This window comes from Rhinopithecus bieti, unplaced genomic scaffold, assembly GCF_001698545.2.
Source record: "Rhinopithecus bieti isolate Rb0 unplaced genomic scaffold, ASM169854v2 scaffold_44695, whole genome shotgun sequence".
NCBI lineage: Eukaryota > Metazoa > Chordata > Mammalia > Primates > Cercopithecidae > Rhinopithecus > Rhinopithecus bieti.
Genome location: NW_016818171.1, coordinates 400421 through 422953, shown reverse-complemented (window position 1 = coordinate 422953; position 22533 = coordinate 400421). Strand labels below are relative to the sequence as shown.

The 22533-nt window shown below is 52.5% G+C and overlaps 2 protein-coding genes across 2 annotated transcripts in view; one reads left to right on the top strand and one right to left on the bottom strand.

The window, feature by feature from the left end:
• Positions 1 to 12431, top strand: part of STAT5A (signal transducer and activator of transcription 5A) — a 23802-nt gene extending 11371 nt beyond the window's left edge. The window contains 13 exon segments of the mRNA XM_017856577.1: positions 143 to 396; positions 802 to 981; positions 4196 to 4283; positions 4384 to 4506; positions 5458 to 5550; positions 6058 to 6264; positions 7911 to 8005; positions 8102 to 8232; positions 8691 to 8846; positions 9560 to 9611; positions 9917 to 9976; positions 9978 to 10022; positions 11018 to 12431. Coding sequence (XP_017712066.1) covers positions 143 to 396; positions 802 to 981; positions 4196 to 4283; positions 4384 to 4506; positions 5458 to 5550; positions 6058 to 6264; positions 7911 to 8005; positions 8102 to 8232; positions 8691 to 8846; positions 9560 to 9611; positions 9917 to 9976; positions 9978 to 10022; positions 11018 to 11180 — 1647 coding nt within the window. The 3' untranslated portion in view covers positions 11181 to 12431.
• Positions 12432 to 13762: 1331 nt separating this feature from the next.
• The window catches only part of STAT3 (signal transducer and activator of transcription 3), a 97582-nt gene continuing 88811 nt past the window's right edge, over positions 13763 to 22533 (bottom strand). The window contains 3 exon segments of the mRNA XM_017856576.1: positions 13763 to 16225; positions 17528 to 17640; positions 17920 to 17962. Coding sequence (XP_017712065.1) covers positions 16170 to 16225; positions 17528 to 17640; positions 17920 to 17962 — 212 coding nt within the window. The 3' untranslated portion in view covers positions 13763 to 16169.

Sequence of the window (22533 nt, the reverse complement as noted above, 5' to 3'; positions counted from 1 at the left end):
CTTGGGGGTGGGAGAGAGCTCGGGTGTGTGGGGTGATGCTCGGGCTGTTTGGGCCTAGTCAGGGTCGCCCCTCCTGTGTACGTTTCTAATTCTGGGAGGCAGGGAGCTCTGCTCTTCCCATGGGTGGGAGGTGTGGTGAAAGCACAGAGCCTTCCTGGGGGAGGGGGAGCTGTGTCTTGGGGCCTGGCGTCTGTGCGGAGAAGCCATTGTCCTCCTGTTGGCCTTGGGACTCCTGTGCAGGTGTGAGAAGTTGGCTGAGATCATCTGGCAGAACCGGCAGCAGATCCGCAGGGCTGAGCACCTCTGCCAGCAGCTGCCCATCCCTGGCCCAGTGGAGGAGATGCTGGCTGAGGTCAACGCCACCATCACGGACATCATCTCAGCCCTGGTGACCAGGTGACTGCTGCCTGTTGGCCATGCCCAGGAGCTTGGGGCAGCTCCAGACTGCGTGTGGGGGACCGCAGGTGCCTTCCAGACCAGCAGATCCACTTCGTGCCTCTCATCCCTCCCCACTCCGTCTCCAGTTGCTGTGGCTGCTGGGTGCCGCCCTTGCCTGGTTTCTCCTGTGGACACTGCAAGAGATGCCTGTGGGCCGCAGCCCATGCCGGCTGCTGTGTTATCTCACTCCCCTCTCCATCCTCTCCCCGGACTCTCACGGCTTCCCCGGGAACAGAGGCTGTGCCCGTGCTCTTCACCTCCTGAGCCCCGCGGGAGGCAGCCCCACCCCGACTACAGGAGGACTGAGAGCCCTTTCCCCTGCGCCAACCCCTCATTGTACGTCTGTCCCTGTGTCCCCTGCAGCACATTCATCATTGAGAAGCAGCCTCCTCAGGTCCTGAAGACCCAGACCAAGTTTGCAGCCACCGTGCGCCTGCTGGTGGGCGGGAAGCTGAACGTGCACATGAACCCGCCCCAGGTGAAGGCCACCATCATCAGTGAGCAGCAGGCCAAGTCTCTGCTCAAGAACGAGAACACCCGCAAGTAATTGTGCCTCTCCCTTCCCCTGCCCAGACTTAGGTGTGGGGGACCTGCGCCCCCTCTCTTTGTCCTTGCATCCAGCCATGTCTTGTCCCCTAATTTACCATGTTGCCCAGGCTGGTCTTGAACTCCTGGACTCATGCAGTCTTCCCATCTCAACCTCCCAAAGTGCTGCGTTGACAGGTGTGAGCCACCACGCCCAGCCGAGTATCAGTTCTTTACCCTGGGGATGGTGTGGCTGCCAGAGAGCTGAGACTCACCACCACTGCCCAGCATTGTGAGAGACTGTCATACCACTTTCTCTCCAAAGTGTATTGCTTCACACCGCTGTAAATTCAATCATGTCAAACCATCATTAAATCTGGACAGATGGTACACTGCCCTCCTCCTACTCAGAGACCTTCCCCGTTCCTGCAACAAGCATGGTGCTAGGCTAGATGCGGTGGCTCACCCCTGTAATCCCAGCACTTTGGAAGGGCAAGGTGGGAGGATCACTTGAGCCCAAAAGTTTGAATTGGACAACACAGGGAGACCCTCATCTCTACAAAAAATTTTAAAATTAGCTGGGCATGGTGGTGCACGCACCTATAGTCCCAGCTGTTCAGGAGGCTGAGGTGGGAGGATCACTTGAGCCTGGGAATTTGATACTACAGTGAGGTATGATTGCGCCATAGCATTCTAACCTGGGCAACAGAGTGAGACCCTGTCTCCAAAAAAATCACACAGAGTATGGTGTTGCAGCCGTGTTCTAGAACCTGTGCTACGCACTGAGGACAAAACTGTGATCCCAACAGAACTGGGCTGTCTCCTTGCCCAGCCCCCTGACCAGCAGAGCAGGCAACAGATGCTGGGAAATGCCTGATGGTGTAGCCATGTGGCAGGGGGACATGTAGGGCACTGAGAAAGGGGGTCTTGATGCAGGAGTAAAGAAATGACAGTCTTAGGCTCCTGGTGGAATTAGAGGTAGCTAGTGATAGGGAGGGAAGTAGCAGAGAGGGAGGACTTTCAGGCAGAGCCCATGTGCCGCGTCCTGAGGGAAGAGTACAGAGAGGTTGTGTGTGGCAGAGTGGGGAGGTAGTGTCCAGTGTCAGGGCAGGCCACCCACAACGTATGCAGGGGGTGAATGAATGAGTGAGTGAATGAGTGATGTGGAAGACATGGCCCCATCCCTTGTCATCCAATTAAAAATGTTTACTGAGGCTGGGTGAGGTGGCTCACGCCTATAATCCCAGCACTTTGGGAGGTGGAGGTGGGCAGATCACTTGAGGCCAGGAGTTCGAGACCAGCCTGGCCAACATGGTGAAACCCTGTCTTTACTAAAATACAAAAATTAGCTGGGCTTGGTGACATACACCTGTAGCTCCAGCTACTTGAACCTCTAGTCCCAACTACCAACTACTCTGAGGCAAGAAAATCACTTGAACCCGGGAGGCAGAGATGGCAGTGAGCCAAGATTGTGCCACTGCACTCCAGCCTGAGCGACAAAGTGAGGCTCTGTTTCAAAAAAAAAAAAAGGCCGGGCGCAGTGGCTCATGCCTGTAATTCCAGCACTTTGGGAGGCCGAGGTGGGCGGATCATGAGGTCAGGAGTTCACGACCTGCCTGACCAACATGGTGAAACCCCATCTCTACTAAAAATATAAAAATTAGCCCGGCGTGGTGGTGGACACCTGTAATCCCAGCTACTCGGGAGGCTGAGGTAGGAGAATTGCTCGAACCCAGGAAGTGGAGGTTGCAGTGAGCCGAGATCGTACCATTGCACTCCAGCCTGGGCAACAAGAGCAAGACTCTGTCTCAAAACAAAACAAAAAAACAAAAACAGGGGGCCGGGCGTGGTGGCTCAAGCCTGTAATCCCAGCACTTTGGGAGGCCGAGACGGGCGGATCACGAGGTCAGGAGATCGAGATCATCCTGGCTAACACGGTGAAACCCCGTCCCTACTAAAATACAAAACTAGCCGGGCGAGGTGGCGGGCGCCTGTAGTCCCAGCTACTCGGGAGGCTGAGGCAGGAGAATGGCGTAAACCCGGGAGGCAGAGCTTGCAGTGAGCTGAGATCTGGCCACTGCACTCCAGTCCGGGCCACAGAGCGAGACTCTGCCTCAAAACAAAAACAAAAACAAAAAAAAAACAAAAAAACTTTACTGATTTCCTACCATGTGATCCGGGGTGAAGATGAAGACAAATGATCTTCTCACTGCCTTTGAGCTTGCATTGCAGCTGGGGAGACTGATGAAAATACACTTTAAAAGATCAGGCAGGGCCAACCCAATGATAGACAGTGGAAAAGAAGTTAAGACAGAGCAATCTAGGCTGGGCGCGGTGGCTCACGCCTGTAATCCCAGCACTTTGGGAGGCCAAGGTGGGAGGATCATTTGAGGTCAGGAGTTCGAAACCAGCGTGGGTAACATGGCAAAACCCAATCTCTACTAAAACTACAAAAATTAGTCAGGTGTGGTTGCACGTGCCTGTAATCCCAGCTACTTGGGAGGCTGAGGCAGTAGAATCACTTGAACCTGGGAGGTGGAGGTTGCAGTGAGCCGAGATTGCACCATTGCACTTCAGCCTGGGCAAAAAGAGCAAACTTCTGTCTCCAAAAAAAGAAGAAAGAGCAATCTGTTGGCGTTGGAGATGTGTTAAAGGTGGGGTTGAGGGAAGGTCAGCCTGGTAAGCTTCACCAGATAAGTGGTCCGGGAAGGCCTTTCTGGGGAGCTGTCTGGGCTGAGACCTGAAGGAGGAGAAGGCTAAGAGCGTTTGGGGTGACAGGAAGAGCAATGGCCAATGTCCAAGCCTGGCATGTTCAGCAGACAGCCAGGGCCAATGGGGCTTGCATGTCCTGAGTCAGGGGAGAAGAATTCAGTGAGGCCAGGGAGGTAGGTAGGTGTTGAACATAAGGATACTCATAGACTGTGGTTGTGGTTTTTATCTTAAGTGCATTAGAAGCTACTGGAAGTCCCCAAAGCCCCTCACATCAATCTTGGTATCTGAGGAATTTCTAATAATAGATCCAGACCTCACCACTGGAGACCTTGCCTTGGGTGCTGGGCAGCAGGTTGATGGAGAAGTCAACCCAGAAAGATGCCAAGAAATACTCTTAGGGGAGGGGGGCAGGGGCTTTTGGCAGGGCTGACCTGAGTGAAGACCCCAGCCCAAGGTGTGGACAGGACCATGCTCCTGGCCTGGGGCCTGTGTGGAGCTGGGACTCCCCTCTCCATTGCAGCGAGTGCAGTGGTGAGATCCTGAACAACTGCTGCGTGATGGAGTACCACCAAGCCACGGGCACCCTCAGCGCCCACTTCAGGAACATGGTGAGGACAGGGCCCACCCTCAGAGGGCAGGTCTGCCCAGAGCCGAGTCCTTGTAAGCAGCCGCCGTCTCCCTGTTCCCCTGTCACCTCCCACCCTGCAGTCACTGAAGAGGATCAAGCGTGCTGACCGGCGGGGTGCAGAGTCCGTGACAGAGGAGAAGTTCACAGTCCTGTTTGAGTCTCAGTTCAGTGTTGGCAGCAATGAGCTTGTGTTCCAGGTGAAGGTGAGGCCCCCAGCCCTCCTGCCCCAACTGCTGCAGTTCACCCAGGAGGTGGAGGGGCCTGCCTTGGGACTCCTGGCTGCATTGCCATTGGACAGCCTGCTTTGACTTTGGGTACCTGTTTGCTAGGTTATAATCTGGGACTAACCCAGACAATTTAGGCAATGGGCTAAGAAGAAATTGGTTTGTTTGTTTGCTTGTGCCTACGTTTTGTTGGGAGGGGTTTGTGTTTGGAACTGTGGGTGAGGAAAGTGGGTTGGGACCAGGTGTGGTGGCTCTCACCTGTAATTCTAGCATTTTGGGAGGCAGAAGAGGGAGGATTGCTGGAGTCCAGGAGTTCAAGACTAGCCTGGGCAGCATAGTGAGAACCTGTATCTACAAAAAAAAAAAAAAAAAAAAAGTCAGGCATGGTGGTGTGCACCTGTAGTCCCAGCTATTCTGGAGGCTGAGGCAGGAGGATCACTTGAGCCCAGGAGGTCAAGGCTGCAGTGAGCTGTGATTGCACCATTGCCCTCCAGTCTGGGCGACAGAGTGACACCCTGTCTCGAAAAAAAATAAAGTGGATTGCGGCCATATGTGGTGGCTCATGCCTGTAATCCCAGCACTTTGGGATGCCAAGGCAGGTGGATCACCTGAGGTCGGGGGTTTGAGACCAGCCTGACCAACATGGAAAAACCCTGTCTGTACTAAAAATACAAAATTAGCCAGGTGTGATGACGCATGTCTGTAATCCCAGCTACATGGGAAGCTGAGGCAGGAGAATCGCTTGAACCTGGGAGGCAGAGGTTGTGGTGAGTCGAGATTGCACCATTTCACTCCAGCCTGGGCAACAAGAGTGAAACAACGTATAAAAAAAAAATACATTAAAAAAAAAAAGTAGATTGGGCATGTTGCCTAAGCAGAGGGCACATGGTGGTCACGCCCCATCAACTTGGGTTCCTCTAACTCCTGTAGACTCTCTCCCTACCTGTGGTTGTCATCGTCCACGGGAGCCAGGACCACAATGCCACGGCCACCGTGCTGTGGGACAACGCCTTTGCTGAGCCGGTGAGTGGGAGCCCTACCCCAGCCTCCCCAGGCCCTAGGACTTGCCTGGGGTCAGCCCCACCCCTTGGGCCCCTGCTGAGTGGTCCTTCCTCACCCCAGGGCCAGCCCAGAGGTGAGGTAAGGCCAGAAGGGCTGGGGTGCTGGGCGCCTGCCTTCAGCCATGGCCTTGGTACTCTGTCTGGGTTCCAGGTTCCTGGACTGGGGTCTGTGAGGTCTGTGAGTTTGGTCTTTGGATCCTGGTCTGGGATCCTCCTTTGGCAGATGGCTTGGGTCCTTCCTCTCTGTCCTCTGTGCCCCCACCCCCTGCATCGGCTTTCTTCCCTGCAGGCTGGGGTTGCAGCGCAAGCTAGTGTATAAAAGCCGCCGCATTTCTTACCCTTGCATTTGTGTCACCTTTCTGGATCTATCTCAGTCTCCCCTGTCTCTCAGTGTCTGTGTATCTCGTGTGTGTGTGAACATTTTCAACTCCCTTAATCTACCTTTTCCCCTCTCTTCTCTCCTTCTCAGGGCAGGGTGCCATTTGCCGTGCCTGACAAAGTGCTGTGGCCGCAGCTGTGTGAGGCGCTGAACATGAAATTCAAGGCCGAAGTGCAGAGCAACCGGGGCCTGACCAAGGAGAACCTTGTGTTCCTGGCGCAGAAACTGTTCAACAACAGCAGCAGCCACCTGGAGGACTACAGCAGCCTGTCCGTGTCCTGGTCCCAGTTCAACAGGGTGAGGGGCCTGGCCACCAGCCATCCACCAGGGCCCATGGGGGTCTGTCGCTCCTCTGCCTCACAGGTTACTGCCTGGTCTGACACCCCACTCTCCACCCCCAACTACCCTCTCCTACAACCAGGAGAGATGGGGGCCCCTAGCCTCAGGAAATGCAGGGGCTGTAGGAATTGTGCTCGGTGATGAAGCCAGAGTGAGATGATGGAGGGCCTCAGGGCTGGGAGTTGGGATCCTTGGGTTCTGGGCCTAGATGTGTTTGCTAATTTTCTTTTTTTTTTTTCACAGACAGAGTCTCACTCTGTCACCCAGGCTGGAGTGCAGTGACATGATTTCAGCTTACTGCAACCTCTGCCTCCCGGGTTCAAGTGATTCTCGTGCCTCAGCCTCCTGAGAGGCTGAAATTATAGGCGTCCACCACCATGCTGGGCTAATTTTTGTATTTTTAGTAGAGACGGGGTTTCACCATGTTGGCCAGACTGGTCTCGAACTCCTGACCTCAGGTGATCCGCCCACCTTGGCCTCCCAAAGTGCTGGGATTACAGGCGTGAGCCACCGCGCCTATGGCTCCAGCTCTGCTTCTGCCTCTTTCCTCACTAATTTTTGAAGACTCATCCATTCTGTGCCTCAGTTTCCCCACCTATAAAATGAGGGGATGACTTTGGAGGAATGACTTTGGAGGTCCCATCCAGCCTGGATTATTTTCCTTTTTTTTTTTTTTTTTTGAGACGGAGTCTCGCTCTGTCGCCCGGGTTGGAGTGCAGTGGCCGGATGTCAGCTCACTGCAAGCTCTGCCTCCCGGGTTTATGCCATTCCCCTGCCTCAGCCTCCCGAGTAGCTGGGACTACAGGCGCCTGCCACCTCGCCCGGCTAGTTTTTTTTTGTTTTTTTTTTTTTTTTTTTTTTTTTTTTTAGGGACGGGGTTTTAGCTTTTAGCCAGGATGGTCTCGATCTCCTGACCTCGTGATCCGCCTGTCTTGGCCTCCCAAAGTGCTGGGATTACAGGCGTGAGCCACCGCGCCCGGCCATTGGAGATTTTAATGACATCTGCCAGCTTAAAGTGAAAGCAACATGGTTAGTTGGGATGTCTTGAGTCAACTGATAAGTTCTTTCTTAGTGATGGGAGGTACATAGTGCAATAACATGCTTTACACTTCAGAGGTGATGTCCTGACATTCCTTAAACAACTGGATAGCTAAAATCTTCACCAATAGTAGGTTTCTGAATTTTTAGATTTTTATTTATTTATGTTTTTTTTTTTTTTGTTATTTTTTTAGTAGGGACGGGGTTTCACTGTGTTCGCCAGGATGGTCTCGATCTCCTGACCTCGTGATCCGCCCGTCTCGGCCTCCCAAAGTGCTGGGATTACAGGCTTGAGCCACCGCGCCCGGCCAGGGTGGATTATTTTCTACATCTCTTACTCCCACCCATGGCTCGTCTTAGACCCCTGTGTCTTAGAAGCAAGTTTCCTCTCTGGGTCCCTAGGGTACAAGTTGGGGGCTGTGTCACTTTATGGTCTGCTGGAGTGTGGTGGCAAGCAGGGGTGAAGAACTGGGAGAAGGCTGGGCGGGGGCAGGAGGGCCCTGACTTTTGTGGGCCACCTGTGACCTGGGGCACCAGCCCTGACTCGGGGGTTCCTGGGCCCTCAGGAGAACTTGCCGGGCTGGAACTACACCTTCTGGCAGTGGTTTGACGGGGTGATGGAGGTGTTGAAGAAGCACCACAAGCCCCACTGGAATGATGGGTAAGGAACGGGGGCTGCAGGGTCAGGGGCCAGCTGTGGGTGCAGAGGGACTGTGGCTGTGGCCCAGTGGTGACGCTCAATGCTCCATGCACCCAGGGCCATCCTAGGTTTTGTGAATAAGCAACAGGCCCATGACCTGCTCATCAACAAGCCCGATGGGACCTTCTTGTTGCGCTTTAGTGACTCAGAAATTGGGGGTATCACCATCGCCTGGAAATTTGACTCCCGTGAGTGCCCGTTTTGCTCACACTCCAGCCCCAAGGCCCAGTCTCCTGTTCCCTTGCCCCCTCCCCCCGCCCCCCACATCGGACCTGTGTCCTTAGGAGGTACCCAGGGGGAAGCTTAGTATGAGAGGGCTGTGGCTTGGAAATGTATTCCCTTTCTATCGTTTTCCATTTTGGAGAATCTGAAGTCCCCAGCCCCATAGACTCCAGGACGGCTGGGTGAGTTCTCCTGCGGTTTCAGCTCTCCCTGCTCTGCCACGACCCAGCCTTGTTGGTATCTGCTCATCTGGTTTGCTGAGTAGAACATCCTGCATCGGCTTTCTTCCCTATAGGCTGGGGTTGCAGTGCAAGCTACTATATAAAAGCCCAGATTTCTCTTGCAAGCCTGCCTTAAAGCCCCACAACCTTGGTCCTCCTTTTGCTGCTGGTGGATTATGGGAATGAGGTTGTTCTTTTCACAGCGGAACGCAACCTGTGGAACCTGAAACCATTCACCACACGGGATTTCTCCATCAGGTCCCTGGCTGACCGGCTGGGGGACCTGAGCTATCTCATCTATGTGTTTCCTGACCGCCCCAAGGATGAGGTCTTCTCCAAGTACTACACTCCAGTGCTGGGTGGGTACTGCCCCAGGACCCTGCCTGCTGACTCCCCCGGGCTCTTCCCCAGCCCATAGACAAAGCCTTGGGCTGCGCCGTGGGGACTCCCCAGGAGGAGCCCAGGGGCCATGTCCCCTGTGGGTTTTGGCCCATGGGGTGATGGAGAGGATTTCAGGGCTCACAAATGAAGAGAGGGAATGACAAACCTGTCCCAGCTCTCTTCTCTGCAAAGTGAAAGCTGCATGGATTCTCACTTCTGCACCCTCAGAGGAAGGGGTGGCAGTGCTGTAGGGAGTGGCCGGGATCATTCAGGCCCACAGATAGTGCTCTGCTCCCCACCTCACCAGCTGCTGTCTCCACACCCTGCTCACAAACCTTCCCCCGAGTAGAGTGCAGGCAGCAAAAGGGAGAAGTCTCTCTTCTTCCAGCTCCCCCAAATCCATTGGTTGGGTTTGCTTGTTCATTCTCTTTGACAGGGATGGGGGCAGGGAGAGGGAAAGCAAATGGCCAGAAAAGGAACCAGGAGAAGGGATGGGATTCAAGCCAGGGGTCTCAGTGACCCTCAGGCAGGATTCATCAGCTGGTGTTTATTGGGGGTCCTTGGGAAATCTCATCCCAGCTGAGACCACAGGGTGATGTGGGCAGGAGGGAGACTGCATGGGGCATGGACTTCTACCCCACTTGGGAATTCCCAGAGACTTTGGTTCTCACCACGGTTCTCCCCTTGGCAGCTAAAGCTGTTGATGGATACGTGAAGCCACAGATCAAGCAAGTGGTCCCTGAGTAAGTGGCCAGGTGGCTCTGGCCCTCCTTCTGCCTCTTTCCTCCTTCCCCAGACCCTGCCTCCCATCCCGATCCTGGACCCAGCTTTCTGCTCCCCCAGAAAACCTGTCTCAGCCCTGGGGAGGGACCTGGGCTTGGTCACGCTATGCCAGTACCCGAGTGCCTACTCCTGTAGCTGGAACTCCAGGACCAAGTGGGCACTTTGTCTTTCTACACACTGAGAAAGACAGACATGCCCCTCGGTCCCCTCCCCGTCAGCTGCCCTGGCCTCCCTGGCAGCTGAAGCTGTTTTCTTTCTTCTGCAGGTTTGTGAACGCATCTGCAGATGCCGGGAGCGGCAGTGCCACGTACATGGACCAGGCCCCTCCCCAGCTGTGTGCCCCAGGCTCACTATAACATGTACCCACAGAAGTAGGTGGCGGTCTCATGGGGGTCCGCAGGGGAAGAACTGGGGGCTTGGCCCCAGGCTGGACCCCTGGAGGGCTGGTGGGCAAAGGAATCCAGAGCTCTGGTTAGGCCCCGGTCCAGGAGGAGTGAGATCAGCCAGGAAAACGGAGCATTTTGAAGCTAGACATAGCAGGGGCCAGTCCTCACTCTAGTACCAACTGTGCAATCTTGGGAAAATGATTGAGCCTCTCTGAAGCTCAAGTTTCCTTATGTGTAAAACGGTGGCAAGAATGCTTGCCTCATGAGAACAGGAGGAGCATTAAAATGAGACACTGTGGGTGAAGCATTTCCACAGGCAGGGGCTTGGAAGGGCTTGATACAGGGTAGCTATGAATGGGGTGGTTGTTCTTAAGAGTCTGGTGGGAACAAGGTAGAGAATTAATTCCCTTCCTCACTGTGGATGGCCAGGGCTGGATGTCTGGGAGGTACCACCTTCCAGTGGGACCACTGAAGATCCCAGGTTCCAATCTGGAGTCCACCACCTCCCAGCCAGGTGGCCCAGAGCAAGCTTCCTGACATGGCCTTGTTTCCTCGTCTATGAAACGGGGTCAATACCCACTCTCCAGGTGGCTGTACACATTGGAGTCATGTGCTCAATAGGTTCAGCTGTTCTAGGTGCTCAGTGAACGGGGCGGTGCCTACCAGGCAGCTGAGCATAATTGCAGGTGGGCAGAGCCCACTGTGTCAGTCACCTGGTTTTACAGATGAGGACAGGGAGAGGGGAAATGAATGCCCTAAGGTTATTCAGTGAGTTAGCAAGAGATGGGAACAGAGTGGGGGTCTGCAGAAGCCAGTGGGCTGACTGCTACCCAGCTCAGGGTGGGGTGGGGGCATCCAGCCAGAACTGGTACCGTTCTCATGAGACGAGTTTGAGTAGAGAGCAGGCTGGAGGCTGTCCCCAGGGAGCTTGAGGCTGTGAGAAATGCCAGTTCCCTCTGACATCCCCCTCTCTTTATCAGCCCTGACCCTGTCCTTGACCAGGATGGAGAATTCGACCTGGATGAGACCATGGATGTGGCCAGGCACGTGGAGGAACTCTTACGCCGACCGATGGACAGTCTTGACTCCCGCCTCTCGCCCCCTGCCGGTCTTTTCACCTCTGCCAGAGGCTCCCTCTCATGAATGTTTGAATCCCACGCTTCTCTTAGGAAACAATATTCAGTGTGAAGCGTTCGTGTTGTGAGCTTAGTATGGCTGTGTACACCGACACCTTTGCAGGCATGCATGTGCGTGTGTGTGTCCTTGTGCATGAGCTACGCCTGCCTCCCCTGTGCAGTCCTGGGATGTGGCTGCAGCAGCGGTGGCCTCTTTTCAGATCATGGCATCCAACAGCGCGCCGAGTCCGTCTCTGTCGTGGTAGACACTGAGCCTCTGTCACTGCAGGCACTCAGTGCAGTCAAACCTATTCCTTCATCTGCTCAGCAGCTATTTGAATGAGATGATTCAGAAGGGGAGGGGAGATGGGTAACGTTTCTAAGCTGAAGTTTCACTCCGGAGTGAGCAGCTTTGCCCTCCTAAGACAGAGTGTGTGTGTGTGTGTGTGTGTGTGTGTGTGTGTGTGTGTGTGTATGTGTGTGTATGTATGTGTGTGTCTATGTAAATGCATCTGTCCTCATGTGTTGATGTAACCGATTCATCTCAGGAGGGAGGCTAGGGTTCATTTTTCAGTAGTATGTGGACTCCGGCCTCTCTGTGAACCCTCGGAGAGTGCGTCTGGGGCCTGGCCATGTCCTTAGCGCAGCAGGGCCACTGGTTTGAGTGAGGGTTTCTGAGCTCCTCTGAATTAGTCCTTGCTTGGCTGCTTGGCCTTGAGCTTCATTCAAGTCTATGATGCTGTTGCCCACGTTCCACTGGATCTATATTCTCTCCCTTCCTTGAAGCCCCAGCCTTCTTACCTTGCCTCTCTGTTTGTAACCTTGTCTACGAAGAGGAAGAAAAGATTGGGTCTAGAATATGGTGGGTGGACAGGGGCCCCGGGACTTGGAGGGTTGGTCCTCTTGCCTCCTGGAAAAAAAAAAACCTGCAGTGAAAGACAAGCTGCAAATAGCCATGTGCTACGTGTCTGTGGAATCTGGAGTGAGGGGTAAAAGCTGATTTGGTTTGACTCAGCTGGGAGATGGGGCCAGGAGCAGGCTTTGCGCTGCTGTGTAACTGGCTGTGATCTGGGAAGGCCTTGCTCCCAACCACACACGCTCCTCCCTCTGAGACTGTAGGATTCGCAGTCAGGGGCAGCTGACCATGGAAGATTGGGAGCCCAAGGTTTAAACTTCTCTAAAGGGAGGTGGGGATGAGAAGAGGGATTCTTTTGTACTTTGTACAAAGACCACACATTTGTGTAAACAGTGTTTTGGAATAAAATATTTTTTTCATAAATTTGCTGCTATGGCTCCTGGTTGGGGCATTGGTGGCCTCCCTGGGTGATGGGAACCCCTGGAGCTAGGTTGTTCTGTTCCTTCCCCCGTGCATGCCTGACACTGTCATTTTTAGTCTTAAATTTTAACTCTGCCCGCTTCGCTGTGGTTTTCAGGGTGCTGGCCACCCCTGGAATACTGTCAATGCTTCTCAGAGGGGTAAGGGGCCAGTTTAAGGGGCACAGATTCCCTAAAAAGCAGGGGACTCAAGGTTTGGGGAAAAGATGGAGATGGGCACGGGTGGGCAGAACTCTGACGCAGGCCTCTCCTTAGCAGCTGCTGCTCCCAGCAGCCTCGAAGCTGGCGGCTGAGGGCCTGGCGCCAAGATACTTCTCAACCCTCCGGGCCAGGGGCAGTCCCAGAGCCACAACAACCGTCTCATCCTCCTCCTTCCCAGAGACCAGCAGGTGGCACCACGCGGCTGCGCTGTTTTCAGCTGGCTGCTGGCTACCGTGTGAGGCGGAGGTGCAGGAGGGGGGCTGGCTCGTCCCGGCTGGACCCCCGCGCCGCTGGCTGCGGCCAGTCTCTGCTGTCGCTGGGGCCCTTGGGCGCAGGAACACGCGCTCCCTGGGCGGGGCTGGGAGCCAGGTTTGTGGGCAGGTTCCTTCTGAGTTCAGAGCTCAAGTGAGGGAGGGGGGCGGCTCGTGGGCCCCAGGAGGGAGGCGCAGGGGGCCCAGAGCAGGGGGCAGGCGGGGTGGGAGAAGAGGGGAGGGGAAGGACAGGTGCCACCGCCCCACCGGGCTAATCTGCTCCATCTCTGCGAGGGAAGGCGCTAGCTCGTAGCTCCCAGGCGCGTCTCCAGGGTGCTGGGGCACGTGTAGGGGTGGGGAGAAGCCCTGTGGGCGCCCGTGTGGCTGAGGTCAGAGCGCCTTTCCCTGCATTATCACCGCTGGCTGCCGCTGGGTGAACTGAAGGCAAAGTGATAAAGGAGCCAACTGTGGAAGGGGAAGCCTTGGTGCGGTGGGAGTATCTAACCCCCAACCCCGCTTAGGTGGCTTATCTGACCCCAGACAGGACGAGGCGGCTCTAGGGGTTAGGAGGGGGCCGGGGAGGGAGGCCTCCACTCTTACACCTTTCTGCCGTTGGACTATTGACCTCCTGCTCCTCCAGGCACTCCTTACCTCCCGGCTGGTGGCTGACATAAGGGGGTGGGGTGGGGGACTAGGGCAACCACCTCCTCTCAAGACTCTTTCCGGCCCCTATCCCAGGCCCCGCCTGTGTGTGAGGCCTCCTCAGAACTTAGGCAGGGGAAAAGGAAGCCTCGACCAGCCAGACAGAGCTGCCATGCTATCAGACGGTTCCTATATAACGTTTATTTCTGGAAGTTAAAGTAGATACAGCAATATACCAAAAAAAAAAAAAAAAAAAAAAAAAAAAGACAAAAAACCCCACAATAATATAAATTTTTACACTATGAAGTACACATTGGAATTTGAATGCAGTGGCCAGGACAGCAGCTTATAAACCACCTTATAGGGTAGGTAAGCAAACCACGGGATTCCCTCAGCTGGGCTGGGGACGGGCAGGGGGCAGTGGACAGGAAGCGGGCAGGGCCTGAGGATCCTGTTCTTTAAGGGGCCAGAACAAGGCTCAGCTCCTCGCAGAACTTTTGCTACAATCAGAGTTAAGACCAGATACACATGCTACCTAAGGCCATGAACTTGACAATATCTGCTCCAGAGAAGCCGGAACCCTTTCCCTAGGTCCCTATGATTTAAACCCAATGGTAAGCCCAAGACTTACCTTCCTAAATATTCTCTGTTTATCAGTTAAGCTTATTATGTACTGAAGAGTGTTGCTGGAGAAGCGAGAGCTCTGCAAGGCACATCGCCTCTCTCCAGGCAGGAGGACTGGGGCGAACCCTGTTCCTCTTAGAGAAGGTCCTCTCCCACTTAATTCAGAGACCAGCTAACTTGATCTAACAATCAGAATTCCACAGAAACTCGGATCAGCTGAGGCAAGGTGGTTTTGAGTCGCCAAATTCGGCCATGCCTGTGGGTCAGAGGCAGCCCACCCAGCACGTGCTAGGTGTTCCCATATGCACAGAAGAGGCAAGCTAGCTGGCCAAGGTGGGCAGACGGGGAGGCCCTCTAGCTGTTCTGCCTCACCTGTGGGGCCCCAGCAGGGAGGAGTCACCAGCCTCAGAGGGAGGCCAGCTATAACCCTCATATGAGGGCAGACTCAAGTTTATCAGTAAGCCTTTGCCCTGCATGAACTGAATGAAGACACCATTACAAGTGCCGCTGGAAATCACCAAGAAACTGGGCTAAGAACCATATTCCCTGAGCTCAACCAGACACGTCGCTGGGGCCCCATAGTCTGCATCATGTCCAACTTGTAACTTTCTCCCCCTCTTCTTCCATGAGGTCCTGAGACCAGGATTCCTCAAACAAACAGGACGAGGGACCTTCAGACATGGGAGGAGACATGCCACTAGCAGGGTCAGGGGAACTGGGGTCGGGAGGGCAGGGCAAGAAGGAAGCCCAAATCAGAAGTATCCCAGCCCTGATAAGGCACCCACAGACAACCTAGCCTCTGAAACAGCAGATCAAGTCCAGGGAGAAAGGGAGTCAAGGTTGTAAGCACCCTCTGCCCAGCCTTACCCACTAAAAGACCAATACATTACAAAGGAAAATAAAAGTCTATTTATAAAAAAAAAGTCTAAAATGCTCAGATTCTCCTTAAACCTTCCTATTTCAACACCAAAGGCCAGGCTGCAGCTTCAGATGTCTTTTAAGGGTTTGATCTGAAGCCTGTTTCAGGGGTTATATATAAATTATCAACCTGAAGGAAGCTGAATGCTTAAAGCACCAAGGAGGCTGTTAACCGAAGTTTCTCCTTTTTTTTTTTTTTTTTTTTCTGAGATGGAGTCTCACACTGTTGCCTGAGCTGGAGTGCAGTGGTGTGATTTTGGCTCACTGCAACCTCTGCCCCTTGGGTTCAAGCAATTCTCCTGCCTCAGCCTCCCGAGTAGCTGGGACTACAGGCGCTCGCCACCACGCCCGGCTAATGTTTTGTACTATTAGTAGAGACGGGGTTTCACCGTGTTAGCCAGGACAGTCTTGATCTCCTGACCTCATGATCCACCCACCTCGGCCTCTGCGCCCGGCTGCTGAAGTTTCTTAAATACAGACAGGCTATGCTGAAACAGTGTTTTTTGCCCTTTAATTGTTCTTATTTCTTAATTTAAAAAGAAACCTAGGGCTTAGATAGTCCTATCTTCTATTTGGATGTCAGCAAGGTTAAAAAGTGCAATGCCAGGAGTATGTAGCTACAGGTGGCCTGTGGCATTTGCTTACAGAAACAGGCAGAAGGATGCCACGGGCACCAGGAGGCACTTGTCTAAGAACAACAACAACAATAACAAAAAGCTGCTGAGAAAGGAGGGCAGGGGAACAAAACAACACAAGACATTTCCTTTTTCTCCCTCTAGCCACCCCCCGCCACATCCCCCGATCACGGGTCTCAGAGAACACATCCTTATTTGCATTTAGATAAAAGCAGATCACCCACATTCACTCATTTCTCTATTTTTAAAAGTGCCCAGATTGCTCAAAGATAGCAGAAGTAGGAGATTAAAAAAAATCTGGAACCACAAAGTTAGTAGTTTCAGATGATCTGGGGTTTGGCTGTGTAAGGGGTGGCGGAACACAGGTAGGCGCCTCAGTCGTATCTTTCTGCAGCTTCCGTTCTCAGCTCCTCACATGGGGGAGGTAGCACACTCCGAGGTCAACTCCATGTCAAAGGTGAGGGACTCTGGAGGGACAGACAGGGAAAACTAGTTCAGTCGTCCATCCTTTGCAACTAGCAGGCCACGCCCCCAGCCCTTCAGAGGACAGGACCCAGGCTACCACTGCTATCCAATCTCCTGTCCCTTAGGGCCCAGGGATGGACAGAAAAGCCAGATTTACTCTCCTCCCTAGAGGACCCTGCCTCTGGAAGGGCCCTTTCTCCTTCCTCCCTTAATCGATTCCGAGATCTCCATAATAAGGCTATTCCCAGGATAGCCTTAGATCTTCTGCCCTTGATCTACTGTTTAATTCAGGAGCCCCGAGACACACATGGCCACCAAGCATTTGAGATTTGGTTTGTCCAAACTGGGCTGTGCTGTGGCTGTCAAAAGCCCACCAGATTTTAAAGACTTAGTATGAAAAAAATAATTAAAAAAAGGTCTCAACTTTTTATTTTCTTTTAGTTTAGTTCGGTTGTTTTGAAATGGAGTCTCACTCTGTCACCCAGGCTGGAGTGCGGTGGCATGATCTCAGCTCACTGCAACCTCCACCTCCCAGGCTCAAGCGATCCTCCTACCTCAGCCTCCCGAGTAGCTGGGATTACAGGCATGCGCCACCATGCCCAACTAATTTTGTATTTTAGTAGATATGGGGTTTCACCATGTTGGTCAGGCTGGTCTCGAACTCCTGACCTCAAGTCATCCACTCACCTCAGCTGCCCAAAGTGCTGGGATTACAAGCGTGAGCCACCCACCCAGCCTCAACTTTTTCTGAAATGTTAAATTATTATTATTATTATTATTTTGAGACGGAGTCTCGTTGTTACCCAGGTTGGAGCGCAGTGGCGTGATCTCAGCTCACTGTAAGCTCTGCCTCCAGGGTTCACGCCATTCTCCTGCCTCAGCCTCCCAAGTAGCTGGGATTACAGGCACCCGTGACCGCGCCTGGCTAATTTTTTGTATTTTTAGTAGAGACGGGGTTTCACTGTGGTCTCGATCTCCTGACCTCATGATCCGCCTGCCTCGGCCTCCCAAAATGCTGGGATTACAGGCGTGAGCCACCACGCCTGGCCTGAAATGTTAAATTGACAGTATGTTGGATTTACTGGGTTAAATAAAATATACTGTAAAAATTAACTTCGTCTATTTCCAGTATGGCTGCTAGATGTATACTCACACGTGGCATTCATACCATTTCTTTTGGAAAGCAATGCTCTAGAACCTCCTACCATTCTGAGTGACCAGCTCTCGGTGTGTACATGTGAGAGCATCATACAAAGGGGACCAACTTCCCTTATAGGGACAAAGTCTGTCAACCAAATACTCACCAAACTGCCCTCCTGCTGAGGGTTCAGCACCTTCACCATTATTTCCAAACTGCATCAATGAATCTAAAGTGCGGGGGGACATCGGCAGGTCAATGGTATTGCTGCAGGTCGTTCTGTAGGAAATGGGGGGCAGCAGGAGGGGAAACGGGGGGTTGACAAGACACAATGGAAAAAAAAAAAGAACAAAACACACACACACAAGCCATCAAACTCTGGTCTCCAACAGAAAAATAAAAGCTCAAGCTTTTTAAACACACAAGGTCACTGTGAGTACTAAACATAGCCCAGGGGCTTCCGACCCTTGGCAGATTAACTCTCACCCAGTGTCCTACTCCCAGGGATAACTGAGGATATTAGAAATGAAGGCAAAATTGGGAAAGGAAGCCACTTACGGTGTCACACAGATAAACTTGGTCTTCAGGTATGGGGCGGCGCCTGGGAAGAAGAAAACCAGTTTTCTTACTGACTGGGACTTCGCATTCAGTAAGCAGAGCCGGAGGAAGCCATCTGCCTCGGCAGGACTGATTTGAAACTCACTCCATCCTCATGCCAAGATTGTCTGGAAAGCTCCATCCGCCCCTCAGCGTTGCCCGCCCTCATCTATACTATTTGATGTCCTAGGCACTAGCAGCTTTGAACCTCAGTTCTTTGCACAAAGCTGTCCTGAGCTGCAGAGGCTTTTCAGCATAACCTTTTCCCATCTGAGCCTAGACTAATGCCAACCTCGTGTCCATTCTTTCCCTAGATTATGTAAAAGTTTAACAGCCTCCATGTGGTCTAAGGATTCCATTCTAGCCTGGTCATATCTCTTAGATAACTTCTCTGCATGCAGGAACCAAGCCTGCGTAGTCTTTGCATGGTGTACCAACATCACCGAGTCTTTAAAGAACATGGAGACTGCTAATGCTTGTGGTTCCAAAGCCAAAGGTTTTATCTCCTATTCCCACCAGCACTAATCTGGCCTCTACCGCATTTTTGGATGAGGGCATAAGTAACTTCCTAGTTGGATGAATACATCAATCAGGAAGCACCAAAGAGAATGTGACTTTGTGCGGCAGTACAATTGCTTCAACTAGAAGACGGGAGACCTGGGTCCAGGTACATCTTCAATAGCTAAGAGACCTGGAGCAAGGCATGGTCCCTCTCTTTCGTTGTTGTTGTTTTTTTGTTTTGAGACAGAGTCTCACTCTGTTGCCCAGGCTCAAGTGCAGTGGCACAATCTCGGCTCACCGCAACCTCCTGCTCCCGGGTCAAAGCCAATTCTTCTGCTTTAGGCTCCCAAGCAGCTGGGACTACAGGCGGCACACCATGTCCGGCTAATTTTTGTCTTTTTTTGAGACGGAGTCTTGCTCTGTCACCCAGGCTGGAGTGCAGTAGCACCATCTCGGCTCTCTACAACCTCTGCCTCCAGGGTTCAAGTGATTCTCCTTCATCAGCCTTCTGAGTAGCTGGGATTACAGGCATCCGCCACCATGCCTGGCTAATCGTTTTCTTTGTAATTTTGGTAGAGACAAGGTTTCACTATGTTGACCAGGCTGGTCTTGAACTCCTGACCTCAGGTGATCCGTCCGCCTCACCCTCCCAAACTGCTGGGATTACAGGCATGAGCCACCACACCCAGCTTAATTATTGTATTTTTAGTAGAGACGAGGTTTCTCCATGTTAGCCATGCTGGTCTCAAACTCCTGACCTCAAGTGATCCGCCCACCTCAGCCTACCAAAGTGCTGGGATTACAGGTATGAGCTATCATGCCCAGCCTTGGCCACAACGCCCAGCCCATGTTCTCTTTTATGTATAAAGTAAGAGGGAGGGGGAAGAAAAGGTTCCAATTTTCTATGAGCTTTGTCATTTATAATTCTTGTTCTACAGTTAGAAATGCAATGACGGGAATAAAATGAATTTTAGATGCTGAATGCTTACACCAAGAGGTCAAGGAACCTTGGGGATACTGACATGAAATCTAGGGAATTCAGGTGAACAAACCAATGAGAAGGCATGGGGCAGGGTGGGGTGGGCTGAGAACAGCATAGTCATAACATGAGGCTTAGAGATAACCTGAGGGATCAGAAAGCATGATGACCATGTGAAAGAGGGCACTGCAGAGTGGCTCCTGGGCCGCCATCTGAGTTTACTTTGGGCCAAGAAACTGATCAATTCAGTGCAGAATTCAAAGGAGCTACTGAGGCTGGGCTCCAGTGTCTTATAAATGCAACCGTTTTGGCTCAGCCCTTAGGGAGCTGACACCCTAGACAGAAAAGGATTTAATTCTCCAGCAATCAAGATAGCTGAGGCCGGGCACAGTGGCTAACGCCTGTAATCCCTGCACTTTGGGAGGCTGAGGCAGGTGGATCACCTGAGGCCAGGAGTTCAAGATCAACCTTGCCAACATGGCGAAACCCTGTCTTCAATGAAAATACAAAAATTAGTTGGGCATGGTGGCATGCCTGTAATCCCAGCTACTCGGGAGGCTGAGGCAGGAGAATCACTGGAACCTGGGAGGCAGAGGCTGCAGTAAGGTGAGATCGCACCACTGCACTCCAGCCTGGGAGACTGAGTGAGACTGTTGGCTGCAGTAAGGTGAGATCGCACCACTGCACTCCAGCCTAGGAGACAGAGTGAGACTTAAAACAAAAACAAAAACAAGGCTGGGCACTGTGGCTCACGCCTATAATCCCAGCACTTTGGGAGGCCCGGGTGGGAAGATCACTTGAGGTCAGGAGTTCAAGACTAGCCTGGCCAACGGGTGAAGCCCTGTCTCTACTAAAAATCCAAAAATCAGCCGGGCATGGTGGCACATGTCTGTAATCCCAGCTACTCAGGAGGCTGAGGCATGAGAATCTCTTGAACCCGAGAGGCAGAGGTTGTGATGAATCCAGATCACGCCACTGCACTCCAGCCTGGGCGATAGAGCGAGACTCAGTCTCAGAAAAAAAAAAAAAAAAAAAGCTGAGAAAAATGGCTTCATGTGTGGCTGTGTACAAGGTTGTAAACATACTTTATCTAATTTGTAAGTGGCTCCGAACCTCTCCCTCAAGCCACAAGGAAATGCTATGTGGGCTTCCAGTAGAGAAGGAAGAGAGAAGAGTCTTGGGACGATAATCTAACCCTGAGACTCTCATACCACAATACTCTTATGATGGAAATAGAGAGGAAATGGTCACATGCTCATCTTCCTGAAGGCACCCATTTTATAATAACACTGGGACACCCCCACACCCGTCACTACACTCACACGGAGTCCCTCAGGGCACACTCCTCTCAGCAAGGCAGGCAAATTACTCAAGTAATTAGTTCCTTTCTCCTGATGAGTGCCTTGGCCCCTGAGGAAAGGCTGACATTGCTGGGCAGGAAAGGACCTGGCCTCCCAGCCCACAGGAAGGGCGATGGTAATGGAGGATGCAGCCTGAGCCTGGGAGGTAGGGACTGTGAAAGCAAAATGAGTCAAAAGGACCAGCCGTGGGACCCCAATGTCCTCTGCAGAAGGAACAAAGAGCCGTGTGGCAGGGGCTGATAAACAGATCTCCCAACTGAAGCACACGTGGAAAGAGAGATAGGCGGCAGACAGGAAGTGAGTAACTCCTACAGCGGGAACAAGACTCAGGACCCCAGCAAAGGAGAAAGGCAACGGTCAATAGCTGGAACTCCCTCTTCCAAGCCCCATTCTGTCCCATCTCAAGAAAGCCCTTGGAAGGAATCCTAGGAAAAAGTGGGAGGGAAGTTTGCAGGTTTCTGTGTGTATGCCATTTGGACAAAAATAGTTTTTTCAACAGCAACTGGGGCAAGGCACCAACCCTAAAGGATCACATTAAAGAGCCCATCATTAGGCCAGGCACAGTGGCTCATGCCTGTAATCCCAGCACTTTGGGAGGCTGAAGCGGGCAGATCACCTGAGGTCAGGAGTTCGAGGCCAGCCTGGCCAACATGGCGAAACTCCTTCTCTACTAAAAATACAAAAATTAGCTGGGCGCGGTGGGGGCGCCTGTAATACCAGCTACTAGGGAGGCTGAGGCAGGAGAAGTTAGCAGAGATCATGCCACTGCACTCTAGCCTGGGCGACAGAGTGAAACTCTGTCTCAGAAAAAAAGAGTCCATCTTTGGCTTTATGATTATAGAAAGTTAAATAAAACAAAGAATGGCGAATCAGAGACTCCCCATCAGGAATCAGAGACTCCCCATCAGGACCTGCACAGAGAACCCAGAGAGTCAAAACAGCGAGTGCTGAATGGGAACAGACAGGGCCGCCCCCGACACTGAGGGCAGCTCCAGAGATTATGGGTTTTTTTCTTTCTGTGTGTGTGTGTGTGTGTGTGTGTGTGTGTGTGTGTGTGTGTAGTGGGGTCTTGCTATGTTGCCAGGCTGGTCTTGAGCTCCTGGCCTCAAGTGATCCTCCTGCTTCAGCCTCCCAAAGTGCTAGGACTGCACATGTGAACCCCCATGCCCAGCTGAGATTACAGGTTTAATGTAAAATAGTGTTTTTAATTTCTGGGTTTTTTTGTTTTGTTTTGTTTTGTTTTGGTGAGACAAGGTCTTGCTGTGTCACCCAGGCTGGAGTACAGTGGTGTAATCACGGCTCACTGCAGCCTCAACCTCCTAGGCTCAAGCAATCCTCCCACCTCAATCAGCCTCCCGAGTAGCTAGGACTACAGGCACAAACCACCACACCTGGCTAATTTAAAAAAATTTTTTTTGTATAAATAGGGTCTCACTATGTTGTCTAGGCTGGTCTCAAACTCCTAGGCTCAAGTGATCCTCCCACCTGGGCCTCCCAAAGTGCTAGGACTACAGACATGAGTCACTGCGCCCAGCTAAAATAATTTATATGTAACATATAAATACATATCCTCTTACACATTAAAAAATACCTTATTTTCAATAGTTGCACATTCTAAATACCAATCCCTTGCCCCTCCACCCAGTCACTGTCTTCCCCTTCAAACATGATGCTCCCAGCTCTTCTCTGGTGTAAACCATACTCCCATCCGGCTAATAATAATTTCCTCCAGAA